The 24,499-nt window shown below is 45.4% G+C and overlaps 1 protein-coding gene across 1 annotated transcript in view; it reads left to right on the forward strand.

Moving 5' to 3' along the window:
* Positions 1 to 24,499, forward strand: part of thsd7aa (thrombospondin, type I, domain containing 7Aa) — a 169,823-nt gene that overhangs the window by 52,688 nt on the left and 92,636 nt on the right. Inside the window, exons 2-3 of the mRNA XM_056298137.1 lie at positions 7,629 to 8,646; positions 18,077 to 18,325. Coding sequence (XP_056154112.1) covers positions 7,629 to 8,646; positions 18,077 to 18,325 — 1,267 coding nt within the window. The remainder of the gene's footprint in view (positions 1 to 7,628; positions 8,647 to 18,076; positions 18,326 to 24,499) is intronic.

Genomic DNA, 24,499 nt, shown 5'->3' on the forward strand with positions numbered 1-24,499 from the left:
TTGACAATGTACAGACTCAGACCAGCAGCTAGCTGTTGCAGCTGGCTGAAAACAGAAGGAGTATTGTGCATTGTTTCTCAGGAGAAATACCATGCTGACCAGTTGCTGTTCGTTTGTAATATAAACTTATCAGAAATACATGTATTCCAGGGGGCGTCCTGGTAGCGTGGCAGTCAATTCCGTTGCCTGCCAACACGGGGATCCCCGGTTTGAATCCCGTGTTACCTCCGACTTGGTCGGGCGTCCCTACAGACACAATTGGCTGTGTCTGCGGGTGGGAAGCTAGATGTGGGTGTGTCCTGGTCGCTGCACTAGCGCCTCCTCTGGTTGGTCACGACGTCTTTTCGGGGGGGAGGGGGAACTGGGGGGGGTAGCGTGATCCTCCCATGCACTACGTCCCCCTGGTGAAACTCCTCAATGTCAGGTGAAAAGAAGCGGCTGGTGACTCCACATGTATCTGAGGAGACGTGGTAGTCTGCAGCCCTCCCCAGATCAGCAGGGGGGGGGCAGCGACCAGGATGACTCGGAAAAGGGGGTTAATTGGCCAAGTACAATGGGGGGGGGGATGGGGAACCCTCCCCAAAAAAAGAAAGAAATACACATATTTCAAAAATCGGTAATGCGTTACAATAACTACACACTATGACACATTAGTTAAGTATTAATAACTACTCAAGTCATCATTTGTAAAGCACGACATGCACCAATGGTTAGTGAGTGTGTTAATAGATGTTTTATAAATACTTATTAATACTGCAATTCATGATTAATTCAGGTAGCTACTAGTACCTAGTATCTAATGTATGACAGCATTTGTAAAGCAAATCACGCACCAATGCGTGCATGTATAAATGCAAGCACAAATGTACATCTAAAGGATCTTATCATCCTTTGGACTTTTGTGAGTGTCAAGGTGCTGCTGGCCTTTCAATCTCATGTGTAAATGCTTTATAAGGCAGATAGTCCTCACTTTAGATGAGGTCATACAAAATAATTAACTAACAACTAGTAGCTACCTGAATTAATCATGAGTTGCAGTATTAATAAGTATTTATAAAACAGATATTAACACACTCACTAACCATTGGTGCATGTCTTGCTTTACAAATCTTTACAATGCTTTACAAATGCTTTACAAATCTTTACACATGCTTTACAAATGCTTTACAAATCTTTACACATGCTTTACAAATGCTTTACAAATCTTTACACATGCTTTACAAATGCTTTACAAATCTTTACACATGCTTTACAAATGATGAATTCAATAGTTACTAATACTTAACTAACGCTTCATTGTGTGTAGTTATTATTAAAGTGTTACCCAAAAATCTTCCCAAAAACTGACACGCTCCAAGATTTAAATACCAATGAAAAATGAAAAATCATTCCTTTTGAAGAAAGCCTTGGAATATTAGACAAGAAGAAAGAAGAAAGCCAGTTAGTCCTTGTACAGGTTACAGTGAACGTGTTCCCTGCATGTAAGCCACCCTGTTGTATAGGAGCAGGGGGCAGCTGCAGCGCCCGGGGACCAGCTCCAGTTCTTCTTCCCATTTTTGGTCAGCTTTCTGCTTTGGCAACACGTGTTCATAAACGGCGTGGCTATAGAGCTCACTGAGCTGGAGCGAGAGCGTTAGAGAGCAATACCAAGTCTGCAGGGACGCTTGCATGAGAGAGTGGGTTATATCAGTGGCAGAGTGTTTGTGAGCCGGGGTTCAGTGTGCATGCGGCCGCGAGGCGTACTACAGTTTGGAGGGAGCAGAAGCTGCGCTGAGCTGGGACAGAATGAGTGAGGTCTGTCATCATCTTCACTATCGCACCACTGCAGTCTTTACGGTCTTCTAAAGCCAGCGTGTTCATGTGGACGCGTCTGGGCCAAACTGATTAGGTCTGCTTGATAACTGCATGGGGAATGTGAGTGGCAGGAGTAATGAACAGGACTACTGGCGTGGTGGGGAAAATACGTTTACATGATGTTAGAAAAAGTGGATTTATTGTGTCATTCCGAGTAAAACTGGACTTTTAAAATACACTTCAACGTGTTAGCCCGACTGAAATCGAACTAAATCGAGTTTCTGGAAGTGGGACTAACACTGACCTAGATGATGCGGCTGGGGAGGGATTTACTCTGGCATGTATACGTTTCAATTGGCCCCGAACCGGCCTAGGCATTCTGCGCATGACCCATAGTTCCCGCGGCGGTCTTTCACCCGGAAGTCGAACAGCGTAGTGTCAACATGGCGAGTGCTAGAGCGAGAACCACGCCTCTCTGGACAGACGGGGGGACTAACTTCATGTTGTGCCAGCTAAACTGTGCCGCTTACTGACTTGTTTGTCGCTTGTTTGGTATGTGACGCAATAGGTCAACCGGAAGAAGGTCCAATAGCAACCAGCTGGAAGGGGGCATATCGCCACCTACCGTACCGGGGTAGGACGTACTTCCGTCAATATATCGATTCTCCTCCGGTTCTTGTATACTGGGACAACGACCGTAGTCTAATTACATGGCCAATCGAGCTGTAGCCGTAGATCGACTTAAGTGTGCATGTAAAGGCAGTCAGTGTTTCAGGCACACTTCTGATGCTACAACACAATCAGAAAATACTGACAAATCCCCCATCGGATGCTCTGTTGGCTGCTGGTCTTGTTAGAGGTGTGGTGGTTGATCCAGGATGTTTTACATTACCGTGTAATGGAAATATTGGCTCGTGTGAGGGCATTTCACACTTATGGCAAATCCCTGACCTTTTCTGTCTCTTTATCATAGCTGTGTGTCCAGCGTATGAATACAGATTGACTGCCCACTGGTGTTCTCATTTTCCTTCCCATTCTGACCAGAGAGTCTGACTGGTGGGATGCACATCACACACCGGTTTCCATTTTCTTGGTAAATGCCAACGCCAACCACCATTTGGCACCATGGGACAAGGGGGGAGGGGGAGCATGTGAGTAATGGTGGAAGATATGGAGGAGTTAGAGAGGGGGTTGGAGGAGCCGTCATTTTATTGGTGGTAAAATCATTTCCCGCAGATGTCATTTTATCATGCTGGGAAACTACTGAGGAGATAAGCAGCAACAAAAAAAGCCTATCCTTTCTGCTCCTTGTCTTGCTCTGCCCTTCTCCATCCAGTCCTCGTGGCAGTTACCACAGGCCTGGGTTCTGGTAGCTATGGAGTAGTTAGCAGCCTAACCTGTCTGGGACTAGCAGTTGTTGAGCATGGTGCATCACAGCTGCATCATTTACTTCATTCATGGAGGGACCGCCATGCTCCTACTGCTCAGTAACCAGCAACGACTGTTAGACTTTTGTTTACTAGTGTGACTTTAACTTGACACTTGGAAAACGTAACTGAGAGCCACCATTTTAGTCTGGAGCCTCTGTAGACTTGAATCAGAGGTGGGTTATAGGACGTGTGTGGCTCAGTGGGTCTAGCATAGATTGTTTTATCTCCACGAGGTCAACTTTCAGGATGTGTTAGTGTGGGCTGCTGAGAACCTGACTGAGGCCAGTGTGCTCTCACTACCATCAGTCTCTGAGGAGGCCAGTAGAAGTTGCGGTGATGAGGAGAGGGAGGGGTCTGCTAATAGATGCTCACAGTAGAGCCCAAGGACTCAGGACCGCGAGACCAGTGCAGGGAGCAGGAACAGGCTGGAGAGAACAGTACATAGTATTTCTATTATCTTTCACTCTTTTTTTCATGCAGTGGTGAAACCAGAACTTTCATTTCTCTATCTGTCTGTTTTCTATTTGTCTTTCTAAACCCCTCTTACGTGTAGACTGTCACCTCCAATGTCCCCCATTCTTCTTCCTCTCCTCTTAATCATTTGTTCTTGGCCCCTTGAAGGGTGGTGGCATGGCTGGGAGTTGGTACAAAGGAGGAGGCTGGGTGTGACTACATATTTCACACCCCTTACAAAGGTGGAGCTTTGTTAGCAGGGTTGCCTTCACGCCTCTTGGCTCATCTCAGTGGGTGAACGGCAATGCAGGCCATTTTGAGTAACCCCCCCCCCCCCCACCATCTACACCCACCACGGGCCTGCAGATAACCATGTCATGTGGTGACACTTCTAAATGACGAACATCCGCCGAGAGTGGAGCCTGCGGACGTCAAAGCAAGCGAATATTTCATGGCTGTAAACACACCGGCCTCTTTTTTGTTTGTTTGTTTGTGTGTTTATTTTGTAAAGACTCGGTGCTTGAAATGTTTGTAACAAATAACACAGATGGCGACTTACTCTGGCAGAACTCAGCCTCCTTTTTCTTTCCTCAATTACAAAATCAATGTCCTCTTGTTTCGATGTGGGGTTTTCATTACTGACCTCTCCATCCTCACCACCGAGGCGGTGTCCGCCTGAATGCCGGGCTTTATTATATGAGTGGCCTGCTTCACAAAATCTATTTTTCCTGCTGGTGTTTTTTCTCTTCTTCCTGCCAAGGGGGAAAAGCCAACTATTGAGAGGTGCCAGATGTGTGACTACCGCAGTCTCTGGTGTCAGAGGCAGTTTCTCTGCTGCCTCTATTGATCCGTATTGATCGAGCCTCTTCGCCTACAGCTGTAGGCTAATTCGGCCTGCTGGCTCCACCACTGACATTTTTATTGCCATATCTCAGCTTTATTGAGTGAAGCCATAAAGCATTGTCTCTTGCAGCCTGGCTGCAGACACTGGCCACAGTACATTGCTCACAAACTGTCATTTTGCACAGGGAAAGGCTTTTTTTTCTCCTTTCGGGCGAGCAGGCCGTGGGAGACGGCTGGGTACTCTTGCAGTTAGTAGGATTTCAGTAACGGACTATCTATCCCCTGTTGACAATCAATGGCTATCAGCATCGACCATTGACTATTTCTATACCATCTTGCAAGCAGCAAATCGTTTCACACAAACATGGTGGGAAAGCCATTATGGAGATTGGTTTAGTTTCCTATGAAAGCCCCTCTCTTCATTCAGCCCAGGACCCAGTTTCCCCTCAGGGATGAATAAAATATTTCTGATTCTGATTCTGAAAACACTAATAGCCCAACACTAATATGTGTTGTTTTTTCCTGTGATTCATCTTGTATTCTCCCCACTCATCCTCTGGGGTCTCTAGCATCACAGCATCATCACAGTCTGAAGTTCTTCTCAGTCTTGGAGCTTCACAACACACTGGATTGTCCACTGGGAAGCTCGAAGCAACGTAATGACATGACCCAGTTCTGTTGTGTAACTCAGACTTCACCCAGCAACCAGCGGTTCCTCAAACAGGCAGGCAGGGCGGGGGTTAGACAATAAGCTGCTGAAACCACCTGAACAGGAAGTCCACAACTTTTTAAAAAAAAATTTTTTTTTTACTGGAAGTCCACAACTCCAGGGCCCAGGACTGTATGAGGACTGTAGGAGGAACGTACAAGGCTTTGAGTCCTTTCCTTCAAGCGGTGCTATATCTATAATCAAAGTCATTGCTGATTCTTCCTCTACCACATATTTATTTGTTGACTGTACCACGAACATATACCATCTAAATAAATAGGACTTTACTGTCGTTTAGTCAGTCATTTGAACATTTTCAAATTTGTGTGAAAAACCTTACGCTTTCTTTGGGGGGGGTACCCCCCCGTTTTTCTCCCCAGTTGTATCCGGCGAATTACCCCACTCTTCCGAGCTGTTCCGGTCGCTGCTCCACCCCCTCAGTTGATCCGGGGGGCGAGGGGGGGGGCTGTGGACTACCACATATCTCCTCCCATACATATGGAGTCGCCAGCCGCTTCTTTTCACCTGACAGTGAGGAGTTTCACCAGGGGGACGTAGCGCGTGGGAGGATCACGCTATTCCCCCAGTCCCCCTCCCCACACAGGTGCACCAGAGGAGGCGCTAGTGCAGCCACCAGGACACATACCCACATCCGGCTTCCTACCCACAGACACGGCCAGTTGTGACGCCTGACCAAGCCGGAGGTAACACGGGGATTCGAACCAGTGTTCCCCGTGTTGGTAGGCAACGGAATAGACCGCCACGCCACCCAGACACCCCGAACCTTGAGCTTTTTGAAAGCTTGAAATGATATATAGCATGTTATGGGGCTACCACTTAGATGATATAATATTAACCTTCATGAACTTGTTGATACACTTCGTAGTAGCGCCGTGAATACTACTGCTACTGAAACGAGTCCCTGTAAGAAATTCTAGACAAAAGTTGTTGGTGGTGCTGGTAACCTTTTTAATTTCTTACGCTAGTTACATTTAAAATCATATTTTCTCGGGCGTCCTGGTGGCGTGGCGGTCTATTCCGTTGCCTACCAACACGGGGATTGCTGGTTCGAATCCCTGTGTTACCTCCGGCTTTGTTGGGTGTCCTGACAGACACAATTGGCTGTGTCTGTGGGTAGGAAGCCGGATGTGGGTATGTGTCCTGGTCACTGCACTAGCGCCTCTTCTGGTCGGTCGGGACGCCTGTTCAGGGGTGGGGACTGGGGGGGGGGATAGCGTAATCCTCCCACACGCTACGTCCCCCTGGCGAAACTCCTCACTGTCAGGTGAAAAGAAGCGGCTGGCGACTCCACATGTATGGGAGGAGACATTTGGTAGTCTGCAGCCCTCCCCGGGATCAGCAGAGGGGGTGGAGCAGCAACCAGTAATGGCTCAGAAGGGTGGGGTAAATGGCCCAGTATAATTGGGGAGAAAAAGGGGGGGGAAATGAAAAAAAATCAAATTTTCTCTCTAGATAACAAAAGACAACACAATGTGAAAAGATCTGATCCTTCATCTCACCTGAGATGACTGAAGTGGTGCTTTTTGCACAGTTACTCAAATTAGTGTCTAAGGCGTCCTGTCACAGCACACCAATGTCTCCACACTGCCACCGTGCTGGCCCGGAGTCATGTCCCCGGGCTGGTGACTGAGTCATGTCCCCGGGTTGGTCTGAGTCATGTCCCCGGGCTTGTGACTGAGTCATGTCCACGGGCTGGTGGCTGAGGCCTGTCTCCGGGCTGAGTCATGTCCCCGGACTGGCCCCGAGTCATGTCCCTGGGCTGGTGGCTGAGTCATGTCCCTGGGCTGGTGAGTGAGTCATGTCCCCGGGCTGGTGGCCGAGGCTTGTCCCCGGGCTGGTGACTGAGTCATGTCCCCGGGCTGGTGACTGGCTTACACTGCTGTGCTCTCCTTGTGTGTTCCCTAAGAGGCTTTACGCTCTAACACGATATTTCTCTAGACGTATAAATGTGTTGGAATTAAAGCTATGGATGGTGCACCCTGACAATAAAAGAATGTAACCCAACAATAGGTGAATTCACCAAAAACATACTGTTGCCAGTGCAAGACACTTAACTTATTGATGAGTAAAAGCTTGAGAGTTGTCCTCAAGTGTTTTAAAACTGACTACTTTTTTTTGTTTTGTTCCTCTAGTTGTAATGTTAAATCTAGAATTTCATGTTTAATGTTAAATCTAAACATGTTTTTTGGTTGCAGAAGAGGAAACAAGTGTATTGTGTATAATTGGCAGTAACAATTTCAGAATTCATCAGTGATTGCTCGTGAAACCCTACTTTGCTTCTCATTTTGACCACTGCTCTGGATTGTAGCCCAAAGATCAGCTGTGTATTGGAACTGAAGCCTCTCTGACCACTCTGCCTTTGTTCTCCCTCCCTCCAGGGCCATGGGGTCGGTGTATGGGCAACGAGTGTGGTCCCGGTGGAAGCCAGAGCAGGGCAGTGTGGTGCGCCCACTCTGAGGGCTGGACCACCCTCCAAACCAACTGCGACCAGAGCGAGCGCCCAGACAACCAGCAGAGCTGCTTTCGTGTGTGTGACTGGCACAAGGAACTATACGACTGGCAGCTGGGTGCCTGGAATCAGTGTGTACCTGTGTCCATGCGCAGTGCTGGGGTACAGCGCCCGACTGTCTGCACACGGGGTGAGGAGGGCATCCAGACCCGTGAGGTAGGCTGCGTTCAGAAAGCAGATGGACAGCCGGCGGCGGATGCCATCTGCGAGTATTTTGAGCCTAAACCACGCCTAGAGCAGGCCTGTCTCATCCCCTGTCCTCAGGACTGTGTGGTGTCTGAGTTCAGCCCATGGACTTCCTGTTCCAAAACCTGTGGTACCGGCCTGCAGAATCGCATCCGCTTTGTACTGGCTCCACCACTGTTTGGGGGTGCAGCATGCCCAAATCTGACAGAGTTCCAGACGTGCAAGCCAGGACCCTGTGAGGGAGAGGAGAGGCTCTACAGCCTCAGGGTGGGCTCCTGGGGGCCTTGCTCCGTCCCCCTTCCACGTCAAGCCAGACAAGCTGACAAACTACCTAGAGAGAGTAACAAGCCTTCTGAAGAGAGTGACAAACCATCCACAGAGGGTGTCAAACAATCCAGGCCAAACAGAAAATCTGATAAGCTGAAAAGAAAACCAGACAGGCCATCCAGACAAGCTGACAGGCCTAAACGACAGAAAAAGGCTAAAAACAAGGAGAGGCGAGAAAAGATGAGGGAGAAAGTCCGAGAGAGGATAAGGGAAAAAGTGAAAGTGAAAGACCCGGACGCAAGAGAACTCATTAAGAGGAAGAGAAACAGGAATCGTCAAAACCGGCAAGGAGGCAAGGTGTGGGACCTGCAGGTGGGCTACCAGACCAGAGAAGTGACCTGTGTGCATAAAAGTGGGAATGCCGAAGCTCTCAGGTAGGGCAGACTCAAACCGCCTTGACAAAGTTCTTCATAATACCCCACAACCCTTCCACTGCATGTGTTTTTAGCAGCGTCTCTGACATCCTTGTCTCACATGTTGCTTTGTAAAGGAATGATGCCCAGGCCTCTTTTTATTGCTCCTCTAGTGGTCAGTTTTACTCTGAGAGGAAGGCAGTGAGAGAGCGTAGGGACATGGGTAACGGGCTAGTCTTTCTCCTGAACTGGCTTCTGTATGGGAGCAGCCTGATACTGGCTTTCTTCACTGTGATGATATCCCATCATCCAGTAACACATAATTCCATAAGACAAGCAGGGATTTAGACGGTGCTTAACGAAATGCATCAAGGGTCTTGTGCACTCCCCCTCCTGGATGCACATGATGAATCTTTTACCCTCAACACTTTCCTTGTAAGGTTGTTCAGGAAGGTGCGATATAGATAGAGTTTATTATCATTACTATGAATGTGGCTTGTGCAGTAGCATGGATGAGATATGTGAGTCGCTCATTTTAGAAAATAAAAGAAACGATAGCACATGTTTGCTCAGTGTCGTGGCAGTTATTCAGTTCCACTCTGACATTACATGAGGAGCGAGACAAACATCTCTTGAATGCGCGCTGATCAATACAGTACCGTCTCTCTTATAGGGCAGTTGTGTGTTCTTCCCCTCCTTATCTCATGTCTTCCAGCTCTCATCCAGCAAGGCCACTTCTCAGATTAGTGTGTACACACTTGCTACACTCAGTGAGTCTCCCATACAATTCCTCTGCTATCAGCCAACAGTTAACAACAGGCCCTTATTTGTGCACGTGGAGAAGACACCTTATAAGACCACCTTTGTTCACATGGGCTTGAAGCATCCATCTAAGCAATGTAAGGTCATGGTGAAAGATTAAAAGTAAGCAAACATCAAATATGAATTGCCCTCACACTCGGATCGTGCTCCATTTATCAGTGTTCATTTGTGATTTTATTTATGTTGTGAATCACCATTATACACTATTTACCAGCGATCTCAGGTGTCTGGGTCATGCTGGGAATTGTGTTGTTGTGGTTAAAGATCAAAACTTTGTTTCAGAATTTAAAAATGCTGAAGCCAAATGCTGTGCCAGAGGGCAGCAAATTTATATTGTTTTTAATGTGGGTCAAATTCATAATATTTTTCTCCATCACAAATCATTGTTTTGATTTGTTTTGTCCCAACTTGAAAGTTACCCTGTCATCCTGAAGAATTTACCACCAAATACCCCCCTGCTAAGTTCTGTTAGAGGCACGTTAACACAAGCTGGTTTACTACATCTGCGGTAGGTAACTTTGGAGAAGTGAGAACATTTTACACCCCACAAAGAAATCCAGCCACGCTCCCAGGCAGTGGTAGGTTCACGCTGTCACAGTGGGCTCCTCTGATTGGTTGAGGGCTACCAGGAGTTGTAAAGCATCAACCAATCAGGGGAGCTCAGGTGAGATTTTGAGATCCTGAATACAGGCGCATGGTGGAACACAGAGGCTTGATTTTCTCTCACACCATTTCTCTCATACTCATAGCTGGGACGTCCGGGTAGCGTAGTGGTCTATTCTGTTGCCTACCAACATGGGGATTGTCAGTTCAAATTCCCGTGTTACCTCCGGCTTGGTTGGGCGTCCCTACAGACACAATTGGCCGTGTCTTCGGGTGGGAAGACGGATGTGGATATGTGTCCTGGTCGCTGCACTAGCGCCTCCTGTGGTCGGTCGGGGCGCCTGTTGGGGGGGGGGGGATAGCGTGATCCTCCCACGCGCTACGTCCCCCTGGGGAAACTCCTCACTGTCAGGTGAAAAGAAGCGGCTGGTGACTCCACATGTATGGGAGGAGGCATGTGGTAGTCTGCAGCCCTCCCTGGATCGGCAGAGGGGGTGGAGCAGAGACCGGGACGGCTCGAAAGAGTGGGATAATTGGTCAGATACAATTGAGGAGAAAAAGGGGGAAACAACCACCCCTCCCCCCAAAAACAGAGCAGGTTTTAGCATACAGCGCTGACATGTAAACTGTTCTGCAGCCTCTGCAGCCTGTTGAAGCTTGGTGCACGTTCAAGTTGTTTTGCAAGTTATTTTTGAATGGAATAAAATCAGCTGAATTGGACTTTAAGTAATATGTTTCTATCTATCTATCTATCTATCTATCTATCTATCTATCTATCTATCTATCTATCTATCTATCTATCTATCTGTCTGTCTGTCTGTCTGTCTGTCTGTCTGTCTGACTGTCTATCTGTCTGTCTGTCTGTCTGTCTGTCTGTCTATATATCAATCTATCTTTTTGAACATTTGAATGGATGTATTATGGGTGTATTTCAAGTGAATATGTCACTTCCCTGCAGTATCTGTAATGACTCTTTTTGAGTTGTGATTATTTGTGTTAGTGTTGTATTTGGTTTTAACAACATACATTGATGCACTTACCCATGAAGCGATGGGGTACTGTTAGCGATCTGCCCCCATGTCTTTGTGATGCAGTGTCAGAGAGCACCATGTAAACCCACATGCATGTATAGTCTCTGGCAGTCGATGACGTCACATGTCAGAGCAGATATTTCACTGACCTTCTCAGAGGGAACGATGCTGACTGCCTGGACACCACCATTTATTCCTGCAGTTTGTGCATTTGTGCTGCTCAATGTATTTTAATCAAAATCATTCTATTAAAAAATACTTCTTTTATAGTATGTTTTATGTGTTGAGGCTTACATGTTTAACGTTAGCTGAGATACACCTAAATCTAAATCTAAGTAATGGTTGCTGGCGAGGTCATTTGATTTAATCAATGGAATTTCTTAGTGTCATCGCAATTAAAACCTTTTTGGAGCTTTATGAACATCTTCCTTAAAAAAAACCTATCATTATTGAATATAATTAAAACATTGGCCAAGATAACTTCACACAACTGCTTTTAATGCAAAGAAAAAGAAAAAGAAGTTACCCTCTTCACCCCTGCAGCCCTGCCGGCCTCATATGATGCAGCACCAACGATTGTGAGATGTTCCGATGTCAGAGGGCAGACACTAAGAAATGAACAGAAATTGTTGGTCAGGCCACGGGCACAGAAAAAACTTCAACCCTCATTCATGAAGGATATACAAATATGCCTCTTCTTGCGAGGAAATCTCGTCCTGTTTGCTTTGCACCAAGTCCAGTCCAGCTCAACGTTGACCTGCAAAATGCTCAACCAGTACCAGAGAAAAGGCGGGTTGACTTCTGCTCACTGATTCAAAAGAAAACATTAATTTTTCCTTTTCTTCTTGGCAACAATTGCCTTCCTTCTTCTCCGAATGAGAAACGTTCCAGACATTTGTCCCAACTCTTCTGATGCAACTGCAGCATCAGAAATGGAGTCCGGCACCCCCCTCACACTCCATTCCACAGATTGGCATTGTTCAAAAGGATGTGCTTGGTGGAGAAACGCTGAAACCATGTATTGAATTACCCTTTAACGACATAAACTTGTCACCGACATCCATAAAAGATTCAATTATGCCCCAACACAAACCTCCAGTAATGAAATCAAAGGTCACAAGAGGACCCTGCTGTCTGATTCACTTAGCACGTGTCCCGGGTCATGACTGTGTCCGTCCATCTCAATATATGTGCAGTAGCCGGTGGTGAGTCGATAAAGCTAGACGGCTGTACTTACGCTTAACTGTGTGCCATGACCAGAGATGTGTGATTTCCATGCTTGTTTTACTGAACGGGGTCTGTACCCATGTAGTGTCTTAACGCCATATTCTTGTTTCAGGGATGAATGTCCTCATTCTGTCTTACGTAGCATGGTCGGCTCTTGAACACAGTATCTCCATTTCACACTGAACAGGCAGGGTCAGAATTCATAAATCAACCCAAGGCAATTTCCCTCATCCTATTCCACTTTCCCAGACCAATATTACAATTGCATTATATACCCTAGGATTAAGGATTAGTAGTGTAATGTAAATGTGGTTGTTAATGTTTTTTTCTGGACAATGACGATATTGTCCAGGCGTTGTGCAGATGTTTGGAACCTCTAAAGAGGCTTAACTAACAACCATGATTGCAGTAATGTAGGCCAGGGCTCAGGCTCAGCTTTATCCACAGTTATAACTATAAATATGAGTCTTTCTCCTTTGATACACAAGCTATGCTGGCTAATTATCAGCTTGTGTCACATGTGTGTTTTAAAATCCTAATGAACTTTACACTCATTTACCCAAACAAATACATAACCGAATTCCATAAAAGAAAGTTCATATTTTGTTTTTATTTTAGTTTGTAGTTGAATTATCCTCCAAGGTTTCCCATGAAAAACAAAAGTAAGGTTGGTAATTTAGGATACCAAGCTAAGAAAAACATGTGAGGTGGATCCTAGTAGAAAACTGGGTCAAAGGCAGTTAGTATGTGTAGGTTTTTATCTGTCTTGGAAAGCTTTACCAATCCTTGATCATATGATCGGGTGCCATAAGAGATTCTAATTCTAACGCTGCGAGGTTTAAGGGAGGGTTCAGTAGCTGTAGAACAAATGTATTAGAAAAATAAATAAATGAAGTGATACTCCAAGAGCACACGAACAAGCAAGCAGCACCTGCTTGTGTCTGGAGGGCACAGGGAAATCTCTGGGAGCTTCTGGAGGTTGATGAAATATTCAGCTGCTGAGACTGAAAGAGCAGAAGGGGGTTAATGTGCCATTATTCCAAACAGCCTGTTGTCAATGCATACACCAAAACAGGGGGAAAAAATTCTTTTGAACAACTCTGTCCAGACAGCAAATGTACTCGACAGTGTTTTTCCTTACTGCAAAGCACTCACTGGCCTACACCACTGGCGTACACCGGTTCTAGTTCCCAGCTGACGGTTTGTTTGTTGGTTGCTCTGCTTGCTTTTAACTTTCAAAAACTTTAAACAAGTCCTTGGGACCATTGCATTATTATAATTGATTTATGTTTTACCTCTATTGTTTCATGGATTTTATTCCATCATTGACTCCTGCACTGACTTGATCGCACTGAAGCTTCTACTTCTGTAGTGCTGGAGCTGTAAGTGGTTAGAACCATGCGGACTCAACCCTCAGCTAATGGAGCTAATGGCCACTTCTTTGTTATATTTTCAACGTTTAAACCCATTGATCTGAATTGATCTTAGCAATTTTACTAGTGTTGTACCATTTTATCTCAGCTCCATTGGTTTTACGAGACATCCCTGCTTGCTTTCCTATGGGCTACCTTTCCCCTACTGATCCGGCTACTTGCTTGGCTAGCCTTGTTTTTAGCCTGACGGCTAAGCTAACCAAAACAGTTATGCCAAGAAAGCAAACAAAATGGTCGCTGACCTTAAAGAGGATATTTGATGGCTATCTGATGAACTGCATAAGAAGGACTCCCTTTTGACCAGCTTCATGGACGTGGCTTCTGGGCAGTCCAAACGGACTGCCTCTCAGTGCAACCATCCAAGACAGTTTTGTTGGACCCCTTCACCCCTCAACACCTAACCACCAGTCTGGGCCTGGTCCGCGGTCACAAGAGAGACCCAGATGTGGCTGCCGCACCCCCTTCGCCTCTCCAATCGCTACGGGACCCTACAATCTGGTCCACCCAGCTGATGCTCCTGCGGTTCTGACTCCACTCGATCTAGACCCCTCTACAAAAATGGCACCTGTCGACACTGCAGCTTGTCCATCACTAGTGGATAGCGGTGTTCAGGCGGCTCGCCATCCCACTGTGAAGCAAAAACAGCAGCATTCATCCCGAGTAATGACCTCCTCTTGCTGTCATAAGATCCTGAAAGAGGCTGTGATCAGATACACTGGAAATCTTCCTTAACCGAGCCGGCAGGGAAATCCATTCTCAGACCTGATGTTGCTGCCTCGCAACTACACTCGCCTGCTCGGACACCCCATCCCCAGTCGGCGATTTCAACACACAGTGTGGATCGTGCACTCTCCTGCCATGAGAACCCACAGCCGACATCTCCTCGTCCCCTTTTCTCCCCAGCCACATTAATAGTTGGGGATTCCTTAATTCGGAACATGCGTTTCATCAACACTGCCACACACTGTTTCCCTGGAGCCACGGTCCCTGATATCCTGGATAAGCTCCCGGGGCTGCTGCGCTCACTCCCGCCCTCCACCAATCGAGGGATCGTCCATGTGGGGACAAATAATGCAGCTCGTCCGCTGTCTGAATTGACCAAAAATGATTTTAATGACCTTTTTAGCTTTTTAAGTACTTGTGGAAAGTCTTTTTATTTCCGGGCCAATTCCAACTCAGGCCCGTTGAGCAGGGCATTTCAGCAGAATCCTCAGCCTCCACACTTAGTTCCAGTCAACCTGCAAAGCTCACAATACAGGTTTTATTAACAATTATAATCTGTTTGGTGATCGTTTCTCCCTCTTCAGGACTGACAGAGTCCATCCCAACAGTAGCCAAATGCTAGCGGCCAACCTGCAGAACCCTGTACGGTCCTCTCCATGTGACAGACTGTTTACATCTCACTCTCCCTTCCCGGAACCTCCCTTTCCGCCTATGGTGGAACCCCGCAGTACTAGCCCACTAGTATTTCCTTCCGCTAGCTCCCCCCACTGGCTTCATCTGTCATTAACCCTCCCACCGGGAGTTTGCACCATACATACTACTATTAGGCACAGGGCCTCTCATCCACACACCATATCTAATAATAGAAACAATAACAACATAATGTTTGGAGCAAATGTCTACAGTTTGCATCCTATTTGCTCTATTCCGGTTTCTTTTCACTCTGCTTTGACAACAAACAAATTTGGTCTCTTGAATGTGAGATCTCTTGGTAATAAGTCCTTCATCATTAATGATTTTAATGTTTCTGGTGATCTGGACTTTTTTATGATTACTGAGACATAGGGACAGCCATGTCCCCTGGGGATATTAGTCAAGAAAAAATAGTCAAGACAATTTGGGAGGGTGTGCTTGGAAAAATTGAGGGGAGACTGAAAAAAATGGAGATGGTCATTGCCTCAAATATCCTTTAGAGGCAGGGTGCTGATAGCCAATCATTTAGTAGCCTCTGCAGTGTGGCTTAGGTTGGCTTGCATGGAACCACCTGATGGTTTTACACGGAAACTACAAGTGTTCTTAATATATATATATATATATACCCACACACACACACACATACATGTACATATATATATATATACCCACACACACACACACATACATGTACATATATATATATATATATATACACACACACACATACATATACATTTTTTTTTTTTTTTTTGAGACAGACTACATTGGGTACCCGAAAGTGTGCTTTTCTTGCCCAAAGAAGAGGGAGGTCAGGGTCTGGTGCACTTGGCAAGTGGAGTGGCAGCTTTCAGATTACAATTTGTGCAGAAATATCTTACAAGGTAGGTTGATATTGTGTGGAAAGGAGTAGCAAGTGCCATTCTGAGGAGAAGTAAGTTTGTTTATGATGGATTCTAAATGTTTAAATTTGTCTGAACTACCTTTTTCTATCAAGGAGTCTTCAAATCATGGAATCTATTCACATGGAAAAGAAAGGAACCTACTCTTTGTATTGGTTATTAAAAGAACCTCTTATTCATAGAGCCAGGTTGGACATACAGGACAGTTCAACACCAGGCCTTACTCTTAACACCTTGCAATACTGGGACTGTAACATTAAAAGACTTAGTGGATGTAGCTGGACCTGGTCTGATGGACACAAAGGCTGTGGCTTCTCACCTGAGGCAGAAGTCTATTTGTCACACTAGGAAGATGCTAACTCGTTGGATTGAGAAACTGACTGACGCTGGACGGAAACTGTTGCAGGACTACTGTGCAAAGGTAGAAACTCCTGATCAGGACAATCCTTTTCCAGACTTGGACCTTTCTCCTAGGATGAATGATTGCACTGGACAATTTTTAAATGTTAGAAATACTGATAATCTGGATTTATATTCAGTAAAAGGCAAGGAAGTTTGCAAATGTTGTGTCAAAATGTTAAATAAATGCACACACTTCTGTGGAATCATCCCACAGTGTCCAGTACATGTCTGTTCTGTGGAATCATCCTACAGTGCCCAGTACATGTCTGTTCTGTGGAATCATCCCACAGTGCCCAGTACATGTCTGTTCTGTGGAATCATCCTACAGTGTCCAGTACATGTCTGTTCTGTGGAATCATCCCACAGGGTCCAGTACATGTCTGTTCTGTGGAATCATCCCACAGTGCCCAGTACATGTCTGTTCTGTGGAATCATCCCACAGTGCCCAGTACATGTCTGTTCTGTGGAATCATCCTACAGTGTCCAGTACATGTCTGTTCTGTGGTATCATCCCACAGTGTCCAGTACATGTCTGTTCTGTGGAATCATCCCACAGTGCCCAGTACATGTCTGTTCTGTGGAATCATCCCACCGTGTCCAGTACATGTCTGTTCTGTGGAATCATCCCACAGTGTCCAGTACATGTCTGTTCTGTGGAATCATCCTACACTGTCCAGTACATGTCTGTTCTGTGGAATCATCCCACAGTGTCCAGTACATGTCTGTTCTGTGGAATCATCCCACAGTGTCCAGTACATGTCTGTTCTGTGGAATCATCCCACAGTGTCCAGTACATGTCTGTTCTGTGGAATCATCCCACAGTGTCCAGTACATGTCTGTTCTGTGGAATCATCCTACAGTGTCCAGTACATGTCTGTTCTGTGGAATCATCCCACAGTGTCCAGTACATGTCTGTTCTGTGGAATCATCCCACAGTGTCCAGTACATGTCTGTTCTGTGGAATCATCTTACAGTGCCCAGTACATGTCTGTTCTGTGGAATCATCCTACAGTGCCCAGTACATGTCTGTTCTGTGGAATGGTAGAAACAATTTTGCACTGTTTTATGGAAAGCAACAGACTTAAAGATGTGTCTGATGTATTGGGGATTTAGTTCCGGTGTTTGGATGAAAGGTGAGTGAACATGACAAAGTGGGCACTTCTAAACTTGATCATAGGAGAAGAAAAAATGCCCATATCCATCAGCAGAAGGGATAAAACAGAAGGAAGGGCAGGACAGGGTGTGATCCCTGTTTGTTTCTGTGGTGAGATCCAGAGTCTGGGTTGAGTTCAGGTCTTATAAAGCAGTGAGGATCTGATGCTTTCATTCAACAGTGGTGCTGCAATGATATGACTTGTTCTGTGGTGGGTGATTAATTGATTTTTAATAATGCGTTTCACTGGAACTTTTGAAATCAAGTGGTGGATGGATCATAAGTGGTGTCTGTACTTTTTTGTACTGAAATTGTCTCTGAATAAATTAATTCAATGATTTTTATGATCACTATGTGGTCTTTTAAATAAAATGTAATTTTAAAATTCAAATTCTCTCTCTCTCTCTTCCATTCTCTCCTTCTGTTTCTCTCTCTCTCCCCTTTCACTTCATCACCCTGCAGTCTGTGCTCTCAGGAAAGCCTGCCGGTGACCTACCAGGCCTGTGTGATGGCCAAAGCCTGCGAGGTGAGCGAGTGGTCGGACTGGTCAACCTGCTCCAAGCAGTGCCACGACCTCAACGGGCCTAAAGGAGAGCGCTCCCGCACCAGACGAGTGAGCCAGTTCCCCATCAGAGGGGAAGCCGAGTGTCCTGACCTGGAGGAGAGGGAGCCCTGCAGCCCACAGGCAGGCGAGGCTCCACTCTGTGTTGTGTAAGTGTTAGCCCACAGTACTCGTTTACAGTCAGAAAACACTACATTCAGAATTGATAATCTCAAACGAAGTATTACTCTGGCAGGCTTTCTCAGTTCTACTCTAATACTCTAAACTCTCTGATGTATGTGTCTGCAACTATCATATATATATATATATATATATATATATATATATATATATATATATATATATATATATACACTACCGTTCAAAAGTTTGGGATCACCCAAACAATTTCGTGTTTTCCATGAAAAGTCACACTTATTCACCACCATATGTTGTGAAATGAATAGAAAATAGAGTCAAGACATTGACAAGGTTAGAAATAATGATTTGTATTTGAAATAAGATTTTTTTTACATCAAACTTTGCTTTCGTCAAAGAATCCTCCATTTGCAGCAATTACAGCATTGCAGACCTTTGGCATTCTAGCTGTTAATTTGTTGAGGTAATCTGGAGAAATTGCACCCCACGCTTCCAGAAGCAGCTCCCACAAGTTGGATTGGTTGGATGGGCACTTCTTTGAGCAGATTGAGTTTCTGGAGCATCACATTTGTGGGGTCAATTAAACGCTCAAAATGGCCAGAAAAAGAGAACTTTCATCTGAAACTCGACAGTCTATTCTTGTTCTTAGAAATGAAGGCTATTCCATGCGAGAAATTGCTAAGAAATTGAAGATTTCCTACACCGGTGTGTACTACTCCCTTCAGAGGACAGCACAAACAGGCTCTAACAGGTACTATTTAATGAAGATGCCAGTTGGGGACCTGTGAGGCGTCTGTTTCTCAAACTAGAGACTCTAATGTACTTATCTTCTTGCTCAGTTGTGCAACGCGGCCTCCCACTTCTTTTTCTACTCTGGTTAGAGCCTGTTTGTGCTGTCCTCTGAAGGGAGTAGTACACACCGGTGTAGGAAATCTTCAATTTCTTAGCAATTTCTCGCATGGAATAGCCTTCATTTCTAAGAACAAGAATAGACTGTCGAGTTTCAGATGAAAGTTCTCTTTTTCTGGCCATTTTGAGCGTTTAATTGACCCCACAAATGTGATGCTCCAGAAACTCAATCTGCTCAAAGAAGTGCCCATCCAACCAATCCAACTTGTGGGAGCTGCTTCTGGAAGCGTGGGGTGCAATTTCTCCAGATTACCTCAAAAAATTAACAGCTAGAATGCCAAAGGTCTGCAATGCTGTAATTGCTGCAAATGGAGGATTCTTTGATGAAAGCAAAGTTTGATGTAAAAAAAATCTTATTTCAAATACAAATCATTATTTCTAACCTTGTCAATGTCTTGACTCTATTTTCTATTCATTTCACAACATATGGTGGTGAATAAGTGTGACTTTTCATGGAAAACACAAAATTGTTTGGGTGATCCCAAACTTTTGAACGGTAGTGTATATATATATATAGAGTATATATAGAGTATATATATATATATATATATATATAGAGAGAGAGAGAGAGAGAGAGAGAGAGAGAGAGATTATATATATAGTGTGTATATATAGTATATGTCTACATACATACATTTATACACACACACACATATAGTATATGCAAGAAATACAACAGCCTTAAGCCGCCATATTTGGTCATTGGTAGACAAGAATATGAGTTACTCTGTTTCATGAAAAATCCTTGCAAAGAATAGTGCATATTCAGTTAGGGGTAAAAGATGTGAAAAGTATATTTACAGACCTGATATGTCCACCTTGAATAATAGAAACGAATTGGCCACCAGCTGTAGACACCGAAAAAAATATCTCCTTTGTAACTATAAGTAAACCCCCATTAGATGATACACATATGACATTTATTAGATGTTGTGTATTTTTTTATATTTTAACTGCCTGCCCTTCCAACTGTGCCCCAACACCACCCCACTATATGATTTACATAAATTACCCCATTTGATGTTACCTTGTTATATTCTAAATGTATGCCATTTCAACAGCGCCCTGGTCCTTTAAATGCTTTTCAAAACAAGCCCCAGTCCCTTACCTCATTGGTTGTAATGTTTTCTACCCCTCCATTGGTTGCTGTGCATAAGTACCTACCCCATTGGTTGTTATAGTTTAAATGCTTCCTCATCTGATTGGTCGCTGTCCACCAAAATTAGGAATTAGGGGCGTGATGCGGGGCAACGTAAACTGTATGATTTTTCTTGAACCACATCAGCAGCTGATGAGTGCGTGACGCACGAGACAGGCCTGTACTGCAATGCATTAACACTTTTTTCCCCCTACATCTATATTGATATTACGCTCATTAGTTGAGCACTTTTATCAACACCAGTGACGGTTTCCGAATAAACAACACAAAACGTTATATATATATGTGTGTGTGTGTGTGTGTGTGTGTGTGTGTGTGTGTGTGTGTGTGTGTGTGTTGACTAACTGATTATTTTGCTCCTTATTTATTGAGTACTTTCCCTACCGTTGAGTGTTTCTTTTAACAAAGTTATATATATGGGTGTGGGTGATTGATATGATAAACGTGCACACAAGCGTGATCTACATTGAGATATGCATACATACATATACAAGAGATATTATACATACAACAGATTAAAAAAAATAGTGTGCTGGTGTTTAACGCTCATATCTTAACCATGTTATTTGAATCCTCAGTAAATTAAATCAAAACATCAGTTTTGTACTCTTGTAATCACAATATTAACAGTCGTGATATAAATCGTTCCAGCTTTTACAAATGTGGCTGCCTTTGCCTTCAGTTGCAGGTCACATGACACGTGTATAACTTTGTAATGCAGTAAAAATACGTATATATTGGTAGCATGACAAGCTGTACACTGCAAGCGCTTGAAGTCACATTGAAATAGTTTCTTTAAAAACCTACTGTATTTTTTTCAAAACCAACATTGGCGAAAGTCATTTAGAGTTTAAGAAGAACATGGAAAAAATAAACGGACAACAAAACAAAAATAAAGAACAAAAACAAAACAATATAAAAATGACGAAAGAATAAAACCATAAAATGATTACAACACAGACAGGCAGGAAATGGGGAGTTAAAGGCTGGATGTTCTTGGTCAGGAGTGGGGCTTTTAGGTTGCAGGTGATTGTGATGGTGGTTGTGATGGGCTGCAGGTGGTTGTGATGGTGGTTGTGATGGGCTGCAGGTGGTTGTGATGGTGGTTGTGATGCGTTGCAGGTGGTTGTGATGGTGGTTGTGATGGGTTGCAGGTGGTTGTGATGGTGTTTGTGATGGGTTGCAATTGGTTGTGATGGTGGGTGTGACGGATAGCAAGTGGTTGTGATGGTGGTTGTGATGAGTTGCAGGTGGTTATGATGGTGGTTGTGATGGTGGTAGTGATGGTGGTTGTGATGGGGTGCAGGTGGTTGTGATGGGGTGCAGGTGGTTGTGATGGTTGTTGTGATGGGTTGCAGTGGTTGTGATGGAAGGCACCAGGAGGTGCAGAGTGCACCTCATGAACAACTGGCAGACAGCAGTAAGTCCTTTGTCAGTGGGCCTTGGTTGTGACAGGGTGGAGGAGGTCTGGGGATAACAACATGAAAAGCCTTGAAATCAGAAGAAGAAGGTCACGGTGTATTCTGTGTTACACTGGAAACTGTAGAGAAAAGGAGGTGTAAGGATGATGTGTTTTTCTAGAGGCAGTCAGCAGTCTGGACCATCTGCAGGTGGTACGGGGACCTCTATCTCATGCCAGGACACAAGGCGTCATGACAGTCTCGTCAAAAAGAGACACGGACTTGGATAACGGTTCTGTACAATATTCTATTACTGTTGTGTTAATGGTTAAAAACTAAAAATCTAATACTTTAAATGGCCGTTGGCTGCGTAACACATCCTCGGAAGGGAACCCTGGGGAGGGTTAGAAGGGAACTATGGGGAGGGTTAGGAGGGAACTATGGGGAGGGTTAGGGGGGAACTATGGGGAGGGTTAGGAGGGAGCCCTGGGAAGGGTTAGGAGGGAACCCTGGGGAGGGTTAGGAGGGAGCCCTGGGAAGGGTTAGGAGGGAACCCTGGGGAGGGTTAGGAGGGAACCCTGGAAGGGTTAGGAGGTAACCCTGGGGAGGGTTAGGAGGGAACTATGGGGAGGGTTAGGAGGGAGCCCTGGGAAGGGTTAGGAGGGAACCCTGGGGAGGGTTAGGAGGGGACTATGGGGAGGGTTAGGAGGGAGCCCTGGGAAGGGTTAGGAGGGAACCCTGGGGAGGGTTAGGAGGGAACCCTGGGGAGGGTTAGGAGGGAACTATGGGGAGGGTTAGGAGGGAACCCTGGGGAGGGTTAGGAGGGAACCCTGGGAAGGGTTAGACAGGCCAGGGAAATGGAGAGGAAACTGCATGGTGTTTGGCTCGGTGCCAGTCAAGCAGAAGTGATGAATGGGGCCTGTCTGAAAGGAAAATGATGTGCTATGTAATGTGATTCCCTTATCCAACCCCCCCCCTCCCAGTCCAATCCCACCCTACTCCACTTCCCTCCACTCCATCTGTTGTCACCCTTTAAAGGCTTCCTGTGTTGACATGCATGCCCTCTGAAATTAGCGCTAAATCAATAGAAGAGAGTGAGAGAGGAGTTGTTCTCTTTTAGCACCATTGCCTGGAACAATAGCAAGGCTGCACCAACCGTTCTGAGCTGGGTGAAGCAGGTATGGAGAATGAATGAATTACATGATTATCAACTAGCATCAGACAGACGGACAGCCAGACACAAGTCTTACATCTTGTGCACAATGCTCAAACAGAGCTCGAGTGCATGTCACATTTCTCACACTGCAGTTCTGCACAGAGATAAGAGGCCTCCTGCAAGACCTGCTGCAATGTACTGACATGTAAACCAAGTGCTCATCTTTACAAAACACTGTGCATTCAGATTTCTACGTGTCTTTGTTTGCACACCCAAAAACCTTCCCTGATACAACAAAACATATCTGTTAATCAGATGTAGAGTATGATACAAAAGGGATATTAATTATGTTCTCAAACACTGTTTTTTTTTAATTTCCCCCCTTTTTTCTCCCCAATTGTACCCGGCCAATTACCTCACTCTTCCAAGCCATCCTGGTCGCTGCTCCACCCCCTTTGCCGATCCGGGGAGGGCTGCAGACTACCACATGCCTCCTCCGATAACAGGTGGAGTCACCAGCCGCTTCTTTTCACCTGACAGTGAGGAGTTTCGCCAGGGGGACGTAGCGCATGCGAGGATCATGCTATATGCTATTCCCCCAGTACCCCCCCCCCCGCACAGGCGCCCCGACCGACCAGAGGAGGCGCTAGTGCAGCGACCAGATTGTGTCTGTAGGGACGCCCGACAAAGCTGGAGGTAACACGGGAATTCGAACCGGTGATCCCCGTGTCGGTAGGTAACGGAATAGACCGCCACGCTACCAGACGCCCCAGAACATGCATGCCTTTTTGATGGTATGAGGAAATCGGAGCACCTGTAGAAAGCCCACTGCAGACACGGGGAGAACATGCAAACGCCACACAGAGGACAACCTGGGATGACCCCCAAGGTTTGGGCTACTCCGGGGTTCGAACCCAGGACCTTCTTGCTGTGAGGCGACAGCGCTAACCACTGCGCCACCGTGCTGCCATGAATGACGGATATGATGATTTATTATTATTATTGTCATTATTATTATTATTAGTAGTAGTAGTAGTAGTAGTAGTAGCAGTGGTAGTAGTAGTAGTAGTAGTAGTGGTGGTGGTAGTAGTATTATCCTCAATACATCCATCAGTCCATATACATTCTTAATGAAATCTAGGCTCATGGGGTCTGGAGTCCATCACAACATGCATTGAGCAGAAGTCAGGGAGACACCCAGATCGCCAGTCCACAGTCACTAACACACCATTCACACCTATGGGCAAGTACTACTGAGAGCTTAGACAGATGAAGTAGTGGTCCACTGTGCTGACGGGAAAGACAAAGGACCCGGGCTTTTGATCAAGTCCATTTGCAACTGAAGACCTAGGTAAAGTTCTCAGTGAAATTAGTGAATAACATGCACGGCAGCAGTACAGCCAGCAGAAGACTTGCTTGGGTTGTTACCACTTCTTAGCTTTATTAACAGTTTTGTTTTGCCGCATCTTTGAGTATTTAGAAATGCGCTGTATAAGTCTGAATATTATTATATAGTGGCACACCCTCCCGTCCCTTGGGACCGGAGGGTGTGCTTCAATTA

This window comes from Lampris incognitus, chromosome 18, assembly GCF_029633865.1.
Source record: "Lampris incognitus isolate fLamInc1 chromosome 18, fLamInc1.hap2, whole genome shotgun sequence".
Classification (NCBI taxonomy): domain Eukaryota; kingdom Metazoa; phylum Chordata; class Actinopteri; order Lampriformes; family Lampridae; genus Lampris; species Lampris incognitus.